This window comes from Anabrus simplex, chromosome 4 (assembly GCF_040414725.1).
Source record: "Anabrus simplex isolate iqAnaSimp1 chromosome 4, ASM4041472v1, whole genome shotgun sequence".
In the NCBI taxonomy this organism is placed as follows: Eukaryota; Metazoa; Arthropoda; class Insecta; order Orthoptera; family Tettigoniidae; genus Anabrus; species Anabrus simplex.
The window spans coordinates 327,344,311-327,354,478 of record NC_090268.1 but is presented as its reverse complement, the minus strand read 5'-3'; the positions used below and the strand labels follow the sequence as shown (position 1 = coordinate 327,354,478).

Below are 10,168 nucleotides of genomic sequence, written 5' to 3'. Positions count from 1 at the left end.
AAAGGTTTATAAAAGTCATATCGATCGATCATATTATCGATTCAATTCAGATTTCATTTCCATTCAGTTGGCAGTATTAACGGAACACTTCTTACTTCTCCAACGAGTACAAAAATCTATCACTAAAAAGTGCGCAGATAATACTTCGTCTTCCGGAAACATTGTCAATTCCATTGGTGTACTACTTTATTGAAATTGTGTGCGTGTGTCGATTTAGTACACATATCATACGGTATAGTGTCTGGGTGAAATAACGAGCCCAAATAAACTTCACGAACAGAACAGAACAGAACATTCTCTTTGTATTGCGCAACCTTTTGAAGTTCCAGTTTTGATCTATCATCTACTTTGCTGTGTGGTGTGTATAATAAGTTGCTGGTTAGAGAAACCGTGTCGGAAGGTTCCAGAGGGCTACACTTGTTGTTTAACTTTATCTGATCAGTTGAACTTCTAACGTATTCCTGTTGTTCTTGGTTGAAGATGATCATTCCAGTTCGATGTTTTACCTGCGGTAAAGTCATTGGGAACAAATGGGAATCTTATCTTGGATTATTACAGGCAGAATATACAGAAGGGTAAGTTTAAATTGTTAACAGTATGTCATATTACTCATGTCACGAAAACTTTTGAATTTCGTTTTAGCGAGCGTTTTAGCCGTGCTGTTAGGGTCACGCAGCTGTGAGCTTTCATTCGGGAGATAGTGGGTGCAAATCCCGCCGTCGGCAGCTCTGAAGATGGTTTTCCATCTTTTTCCAATGTCTCAGCAGGCATATTCTACAGCTGTTCCTTAAGGCCACAACCGCTACCATCCCAATCCTAGGCCTTTGTCATCCTTCGTCCTTAATGTTTGCATATTAGTGTACAATGTAAAAGTCAGATGCGCCTGCAGTGGCCTGTATATACATAGTTGTTTGGCACTCGACACTTATGTGGTATGCAGTAGAATGCTTATTCAAAGTCCAGGAAAGAGACATGAAGGAATTTGTTCAAAATAAAGTTCTTATAACTTGATTTCCATAACTGAGAATATCAGTTCAACAAAAATTGAGTGTCCAGGCTTCTCAATGTTGAAATATCTAATGTTTCAGCCCAGTGTGGCAGCAGGAATGTTACACCTGGCTAGTACTCTGTTGAGATGCATGAAGAAGGCATTGCAAGATCCTCTATAAATATGGTGATAGTTCTATTAATTCATTTAAAGGAGAAAATGGAGAATACACCAAAACAAATCGTAGGATATAAACTTCATTTTTTGATCCGTATTGAATTGTGATCACAGTAATAACTAAACTTATGTCGTTATGGTCCACTTTTTCAATACTATCTTATGAAATGTTACATTACATTTTAAATCTAGGAACTAGTTTCGGCCTTGTGTGGCCATCATCAGCCATAATACGAAACTGTAAAATCACATCTAACGACCAAAAGAAATGTATAAACATACACAAATGACATTAAAAGGTATTAAAAGCATGTTGGATCGAAATTGGACGAACGCCAACCAGAAGCTAAGACATGTGATAATAAAACTAGCAGTACACGGGTACCACCATAAAATATGTAAAAATATGTCTTATCACAACCCAAATGAAAAATGTGAATGTTCACTGTGTGATCAGTTCTGTGACATGTATCACATCACAAGATGTAAAAACAACAAAAAATCTCTATGCGATTATAGCAAAGACTAAAACGGTCAATAATCTTTGTAATGCACATTCGTGTGCTTTTCTAATAATAATAAAAGCACGTGGGATGAACTGTGCAGAGCACGTAAAATATATAATGAAATTATAATACTTTGCATCAGAATGTTAAAATGTTTTATTAGTGCTTCCTGAAAAGTTTCGGTTGGAAATTGTCAATGGTAGAGTCAAGAACGGCACACGAAGATATGATTAAATAAGTGGCACGTCCTTAGATTGCAGCTAGTAGAGATACTATTTCAGTGCAGTGTCCATGAAGTTAACCTTTCATTGTGGCATGTGGTGCGTGGTCTATTGTTGTGTGCCTCATAATAACGGGAGAGAAGTTGAGATTGGATCGTGAGATTCAAAGAGAAACATGAAAAGGGATAGCTTCTAAAGATTTTAGAGCCTTATTTTAATTTCATCATATATTTTTCGTGTTGTGCCTGTAGTTCATCCCAGATGATTTTAATACCTTCTAACGTCATTTGTGTATGTTTATACATTTGTTTTAGTCATTAGATGCGTTTGTACAGTTTTGTATTATGGCTGATGATAGCCAGCCATGGCCGAAACTAGTTCCTAGATTAAATATGTAATGTGAACTTTGCATAATACAGTATTGAAAAGGTGGACCATTACGACATAAGTTTAGTTATTGTTGTATGTTGGGTATTCAGCCCGAAGGCTGGTTTGATCCTCCACAGTTTCGCCAACAGCTGTCATGGATAGTCTAGGTGTCACTGAAGAGGCATACTAGGGAAATGAGGAGTGAGGTAGTTTCAATACAGATCAAAACTATGAAGTTTATATCCTATGATTTGTTTTAGTGTATTCTCCATTCTCTCATTGGAGTGAATTAATAGAACTATCGCCATATTTATAGAGGATCTTGCAATGTCGTCTTCATGAATCTCTCTTACCTGCTGTTAGAGCTTTATTGTACTCTGTTATGATTTTCTACAGTCGGTCCACTGCATCGAACCGTCATCCATCTATACGTGGTGGTCATCTGGCTATATTACTGTTAATGCAGAAAATTAATTCCAGCTTCTTATCATCATCACCGTTGACCAACTCCAGTTTGCCAGGTGTGGTATAAGAGTCCCTTCCATTTTGTTCGGTCCATGAACCATTCTTCGTTCATGATCCGCTCCCAATCCTGACCTCTCTCCTCAACATCCTTCTTCACTAAGCCTGTCCATTTTTCTCTAGGTCTGCCCACTGATCCCTTTCCCCTTATTTCTCTTTCATACTCCTTTCTTGTAGACCTATTGGCACTCATTCTTTTCACATGACCAAACAACTTCAGTCTTGCCTTTTGGATTTTCTGGAGTGAAGAGTCTTCTAGTCCTACGTCTTCTCTGACTTTTTCATACCTGATTTTATCCCTCCTGGTCTTCTGGATCATTGTGTGTAGGAACTTCATTTCTGCTGCTTGGAGTTTCGAGTTGTCCTTTCTTGTTAATGTAGCAGTTTCCAGGCTGTGTGTGAGGATAGGGGTGTAGTATGATTTATACAGTGTCAACTTCATTTTGAGTGGTACTTGTTTATACCATAGTACCTGTCTTACTTGGAGGTAAAAATGTATTGCTTTGCTGATTTGACTGTTTACTTCATATATAGCTGTTATCCTTGGACATTGTACTACTCAAGTACTTAAATTCTGTGACACTGTCCAGCTTAGTGCCATTTAGCATGATTTCTGGCTGGTTGTCACCTTTCTGTACCTTCAACACAACCGTTTTCTATATATCTCAAACTCCTGACTCCACCCCTGCAGTCTCTCTTCCACATCTTTCTCTGATTTCCCCAAATTACTATATCATCTGCAAATGCAAATGCTTTTAAGTCTTGTTGCCCCTTTTCTTTTAGCGCAGGCGTTTCCAACTCGAGCACTTAGTGCTGGGGCGCACCAGCGCTGCACTCAGCAGCACCGTTCCCCTCCTTCCCCACCTACCCCATGCAGTGGTCAGTGCATGTGTGCGTAAGAGACAGTACATACTCTCTCTCTCGCTCTCGCTCTCTCTCTCTCTCTCTCTCTGGAATTTATTCGATAGAACAGATAGCGGAGCAGTTGGTTTCACCTTCGTTTAAAATGTCGTTTAATCCTTCATGGATGGATTCATATTTTGTTCTCAGTACCGAAGGGAAAGCTCAATGTTTAATTTGTCATGTCATTTAAGCGTAAAGTCTTCAACCGTTCGACTACACCACCACAATAAACATGTTTCAACCTATGATGACATACCCATTAGGTATTGTTTTGCATGAAATTTCGGGGATTTGTTTTCGTTTTTGGGTTTGTATTATTAAGAACTGTTTAGAATTAGACTTAGATGTGCTGCTAGGAAAACACGAAGATAATTACTTTATCTCCCTGCTCCACAGATACCTGAACCCAACACTTTAGTAGGCGCAGTTCGAGCAAGTTATGGGATATTGTTCCTCTGAAAATTGCAAAAAGTGGGTGACCCTTTATTGATGGTGAATTTGTAAAAGAATATTTAATAGAGTGCTCAGAAATATTGTGTCCACATGCTGTGGCCCACTTTGAGGTGATAAGCTTGTCAAAAAAAGATCTCTCATGTATAGGAACTTGGTGCTGACTAGAAAGAGCAATTGCGGAACAATTGCGGCACTTTTGAGAAGCACTCAATTGCTCTCGATGAGACTACTGACAAAAGTGACACGGCACAGCTATCTATTTTCGTCAGGGGAGTTGAAAAATATTTTGCCATAACTGAGAAACTACTGGACATAATTCCCCTCAAAGATACTACCACCGGCGCAGATATATTTGCAGCTGTTGAAGACGCAATGAACGATATGGGCTTATCACTCGGAAATCTGTCTAGTGTCGCTACTGACGGAGCGCTAGCGAAGTCGTCGGGTGGACAAGGTTTCACAGGCCGCATCAAAACGAAATGCGCGATGCTGGGTTATCTCCAATATTATCGGTACATTGTGTTTTATATAAAAAACAATCATGCGCAATGAACTTTTGCAACTTTAAATCTATTATGGATACTGTGTCAAAATGCGTAAATTTCTGCAGAAAGCAATGTCTGAACCATCGGCAATTCGAGGAATTTTTAAAATATCTCGAGGCAGAATGTAGCGAGATTCCCTTTTATTGTATTGTGCGCTGGTTAAGTTGCGCGAAAGTGCTAGCAATCTTCTTTGCAATAATTGAAGAAATTGCTCTGTTCGTGGAGATGAAAGGTTCTCCAATACAAACTTTGCGGAATAAACAATGGATAGCTGACCTCGCTTTCTTGGCAGACATAACGTCTTATTTAAGTAATTTAAATATTTCATTGCAAGGGAGAAACAAATGGATTAGCACCATGTGTGATAGAATTAAAGCTTTCAAAATGCAGAGTTTGTTATTGGAAAGTTAACTTGAAGCTGGAAATTTTGACTATTTTCCTTCATTAAAGTCGTTGAATTTGTCTACTTATGAAAATCTTGGGGACTAACATACGATGTTACAGACTTTTCACTCTGAATTCAGTGCCCGATTCAAAGAAATGAATGATATGGCACCTCAACTTGAAATATTTATGACCCCATTTTCAGCGCGTCTTGGAACACCACCATCATATTTACAAACAGAGCTTTTAATTTCATGTGGCTATTTCTAGCCGAGTGCAGCCCTTGGAAGGCAGACCTTCCGATGAGGGTGGGCGGCATCTGCCATACGTAGGTAACTGCGTGTTATTGTGGTGGAGGATAGTGTTATGTGTGGAGTGTGAGTTGCAGGGATGTTGGAGACAGCACAAACACCCAGCCCCCGAACCATTGGAATTAACCAATGAAGGTTAAAATCCCCGACCCGGCCGGGAATCAAACCCGGGACCCTCTGAACCAAAGGCCAGAACGCTGACCATTCAGCCAACGAGTCGGACTACAAACAGAGCTACACACAAGAATTTCCTAGACTTCAAGCACTTGCCTTAAAATTTACGTCAATGTTCGGTACAACGTATGCATGCGAACAGACCTTTTCAATTCTGAATTTAAATAAGTGGAGAATTAGGACTTCTCTGTCTGATGCTAACTTAGAGGCTGTACTTAGAATTTCTACTGCCAAATCGATCGTACCTAATATTGATAAATTAGTTGCCGCAAAACAATGTCAACAATCGACTTAACCGCTAAATATACATTAAGGCAAACGCAATGTATGTACAGAATAAATTGTGTGTTTATGGGTTCACAGAACTGTCAAAAATAATATTGTTTTCATAAGCTGCGCGCTGACTTGATCTGTGGTTCTGCCTCTGCCACTTTGCCTCCTTCCCCCACCGCCTCAGCGGTGCTATAGCACAGCGCCGGGGCTGCTGCCAGGGCCAGCCCAGGCCGTGAGAGCACCTCAGTTGAAATCGCTTGTTTTAACGCATTGAGTATGGTATCCATTACAATGATAAATAATAGGGGCAACAAAGCACTGCCTTGTTGTACTCCCCTTTTTGTCTCAAACCAGTCTGACAGTCCAGAACCGACTTGTACACAGCTTCTAGTTTTCTCGTAAAGCACTTTTGAAATTAGACTGTCTCGAACTTTGAGCTTTCTCAGGCACTCCCAGATAAGCTCCCTTGGTATGCTGTCATAGGCCTTTTCGATGTCAAAGAACAGTAGATATAAAGATTTCTCTTTTTTCCAATGTTTTTCCATTAGCATTCTGACAGCAAATATAAGATCTGTTGATCTTCCAGGCCTAAAGCCATATTGTTCCTCTTCTAAAAGTGGTTCTACAATTTCTGGTAATCTATGCTCTATAATTTTTTCCAGAATTTTTAGTTCATGAGAGAGTAAAGCGATGCCACGGTAGTTGGTACATTTCCGTCTGCTGCCTTCTTATATGTATCTAATTTGCTCTTCATTATTTGCGACTATTGACACTTATGATATATAACAAATTGTCAAGTATTTGCTATTGCATAGCTGATATACTATGACCAGTGTTAATTCAATTGATATATACTGAGTGGCCAAAAGTCACGGGAAAGGGTGTCCCATTCGAAAATGTGTCGTGTATGACCCCTGAGCATTGCAGCTAGCTGCGGCATAGCTGAGCAATCTGTCACAGACACCAGTGTTGTCAAGATGACAACTTGTCGCGAGTTAACTGACTTTGAACATGAGATGATATTGGCGTGTGGAGATTACATGCAAATTCGGGTTTCTGAGGTCAGCAGTGTCGAGGGTGGATCTTCAGTACTGTAGAGAGAATGTTAACACCCACGTAAACTGCCGTACAGGAAGACCACAGGTGTTTAACGAACGGAAATCACGTCACTTCCGCAGAACCATACTGGATGCTCGACGGGCCACTGTGAGTCAGATCACCGCCCAGTTGAATGTTGGGAGTCAGGAACCCATTTCTACCAGGACTGTAAGGAGACATCTACACCGCATAGGCTTCACCAGCCGATGATCAACTTGTGTCCCTTTGCTGACACCTTGACACAGAGCTCAACAACTTGCATGGCCCGCGAACATTGGCATGTGGTATGGTCCGATGAATCCCGGTTCCAGGTGTATCGAGCTGATGGGCGCGTGAGAGTGTAGCATATGCCCCATGAAGTTATGGGTCCTGCGTATCAATAAGGTTGTGACCGGGCGAGTTGGCCATGTGGTCAGGGGTGCACCACTGTGAGCTTGCATCCGGGAGATAGTGGGTTCGAATCCCACTGTCGGCAGCCATTAAATGGTTTTCCGTGGTTTCCCATTTCTGCACCAGGCAAATGCTGGGGCTGTTCCTTAATTAAGGCCACAGCCATTTCCTTCCAACTCCTAGCCCTTTCCTATCCTTTCGTCGCCATAAGACCTGTCTGTGTTAGGCCCCATTGTCCAGCTGCAGGGAGCGCTGACAGGTGCACGTTATGTAGATATCTTTCAGGCCATCTGCATTCCTTTCTAGAGTACCCTGATGGAGATACCATGTTTCAACAGGACAATGTGCACACCGCTCTGTGGTGGCATGCAGGTGGTTGGAGGAATACTCCAGTGAAGTTACGACCATGGACTGGCCCTCCAGATCCCCCGATCTTAATCCAATCAAGCATTTACGGGGTGCTGTCGATGCTGGTGTACGCTCCATGAACCCCACACTAACTACACAAGACCAGTTGTGGTTAGCAGTGCAAGATGCGTGGGTCCAGATCCCTCCAGAACATTTCCAACACCTTGTAGAGTCTATGCCTCTTCGTATTGCTGCCGTTTTGAGGGCTAGCGGAGGAGCAACTTATTTACATCACATTCAATGTCTTCCCATGACTTTTGGCCACTTAGTGTATTTGCTGTATACTTCTTCTTCTTATTATTATTATTGCATACAATAAACTTCATTGTACTTCTGTATTAAAAACTTACAATGGTATAGAAAATGGTAATATAGTTGTTCACGTAGTCAATAAAACTACATTTATATATGCATTTATTTTTATTTTTTTTAATATGCAAAAGTGGTTACATTAGCCTACTAACAGTAGTGTGGAAATGTTTCAGCCCCTTTGGACCATCTTCAGCTACACTAAATGTTAAACGTTAAACATTTCCTACTAACTATGTAACCATTTTTGCAATTTTAAAACTTGTATGTAAATGTAGTTGTATCGACTAGGTGGACGATTATATTACCTTTTAATGTAGCCTACCATTGATTATTATGCATTTTCAACAATATAATATTGAAATAATACTTTCATTGTAATTTATTGTTCCATGTTACTTTGTTTTCAGTGATGCTTTGGATGCATTGGGCTTGAAGAGATACTGCTGCCGTAGGATGTTATTGGGTCATGTGGATTTAATTGAAAAGCTACTCAATTACGCACCTCTTGAAAAATAGGAGATGGCAAAGTGTCACCTTATGTTCCGAGACATTGACTTTGAGTTTATTCAGCAACAATTCCTGTTTTGGTTCTCTCATTTATCAACAAGTCTTCAGTCATGAAACTCTTCTGAAGCTTTGAACACAAGAAGCCTGAAAAATAAAAATATTGGTTCGAGGTTGTAATGACTCTGCTTACCTTTTAATAATTTTTCGTGATGTTGAGTTTGAATGTTAGGCCTGCTCCAAAATGATAACATGTCTGTAAAGTTTTTTTTACTGCAGATCTAGTTTGTGTTCATGATTCCAGAGCAGAAACAAATTACTTCATGACAGTAAAGTAATATGTAACAGTCTGACAGCAAATCTTCAGGAATCTAACAGGTTGTTTGCCTTCAAGGCAGTATTCTTTCCAAGACATTGATTAAAATAAAGAGTTGTATGACTGTTTTATTAATTCATTTTTCAAACTTTACTGTAGCTATTAAGAAACCTGTGTAAGTCAGAAATGTTAATTCTAATTATGTTAAATAAATGTGTTTCTAATTTATTGATTTTTATTTCTTACCCTTAGAACTAGTTCCCCCCCCACCTCTTTATTTTATTACAGAAATATTACTTGTATGAGACTGGTTTTAAATTAGAGGGAATTGTTATTAGTAAATTTTTAGGGAGAAGTATCAGCTAAAGTAATCATAATTTGGAAAATTCTTATTATAAGCTAATTGCATATCATTAAATGGATGCACTATTTAATCCCATGAAAAATTTATTAATTTCAATGAATTTGAGAATTTTAAAATGTATTTTTATAGCAACAAATAAAAAAGCTATTTAGTATGAAGTTGAAATATGATGTTCTTCCTTAGCTCAAGTTGTTTCTTAGTGTTTATGGGTTGAAATTGAACCCATCAAAAACAGTAGAATTGAAAATCAGCAGACATAATACAGAATGCAACATAAAAATACAGGACCACCAAGTTGAAGTAGTACACCAATTCAGATATTTGGGAAGTGTAATGGGTAGTAATAATAGAGCTGAGATAGAAATAACAAACAGAGTAACAGTATCATTAGGCACCTACTATGGGATGAGGCACTTCCACAAAGAACAAAAATGATCCTGTACAAGTCATATTTCATTCCCATCATTGCATATTCTCTGGAAACCTGCACACTAACATCAAAGGATTGTAGTGGGATTCAAGCCAGTGAAATGAAATTTCTTAGAACTGCCCTCCAAAAGACACTACTTGATAATGTGAAAAACGATGAGATCTGATCTATGTCTAAATGAATCGATGGAGGAAAGACTTAGGTCATCTAGACTTAAATGGGTTGGGCATGTTACATGAATGAATAGCACAAGATTACCATGTGTTTGGAAAAGAGAATAATGGGTAGAAGACTAGGGAGAAGAAGATGGATGGATCATGTGAGGGAAGATGTGGAGAGAAGAGGATGGAATTGGGAATCTGTCATGGACAACAAAATCGTTTTGAATAGGCAACTTTGGAAGACGCTCATTTTGAAACACCCTACCTGGCTCGGAAGGGTAAACCGATGATGATGATGATGACTACTGTGTGCGAGTCTGTGATATCCAAAGTGAATAATGGTGTAAGATGCAGTGAAA

At 39.4% G+C, this 10,168-nt stretch overlaps 1 protein-coding gene across 1 annotated transcript; it reads left to right on the top strand.

The window, feature by feature from the left end:
• The first annotated feature begins 287 nt into the window (after positions 1 to 287).
• Positions 288 to 9,082, top strand: Polr2L (DNA-directed RNA polymerases I, II, and III subunit Rpb10). Its single transcript, XM_067146512.2, has 2 exons — positions 288 to 575; positions 8,442 to 9,082. Exons 1-2 carry the CDS (start codon positions 481 to 483, stop codon positions 8,548 to 8,550), a joined length of 204 nt encoding a protein of 67 aa, XP_067002613.1. The 5' UTR covers positions 288 to 480; the 3' UTR covers positions 8,551 to 9,082.
• The last annotated feature ends 1,086 nt before the right edge of the window (positions 9,083 to 10,168 follow it).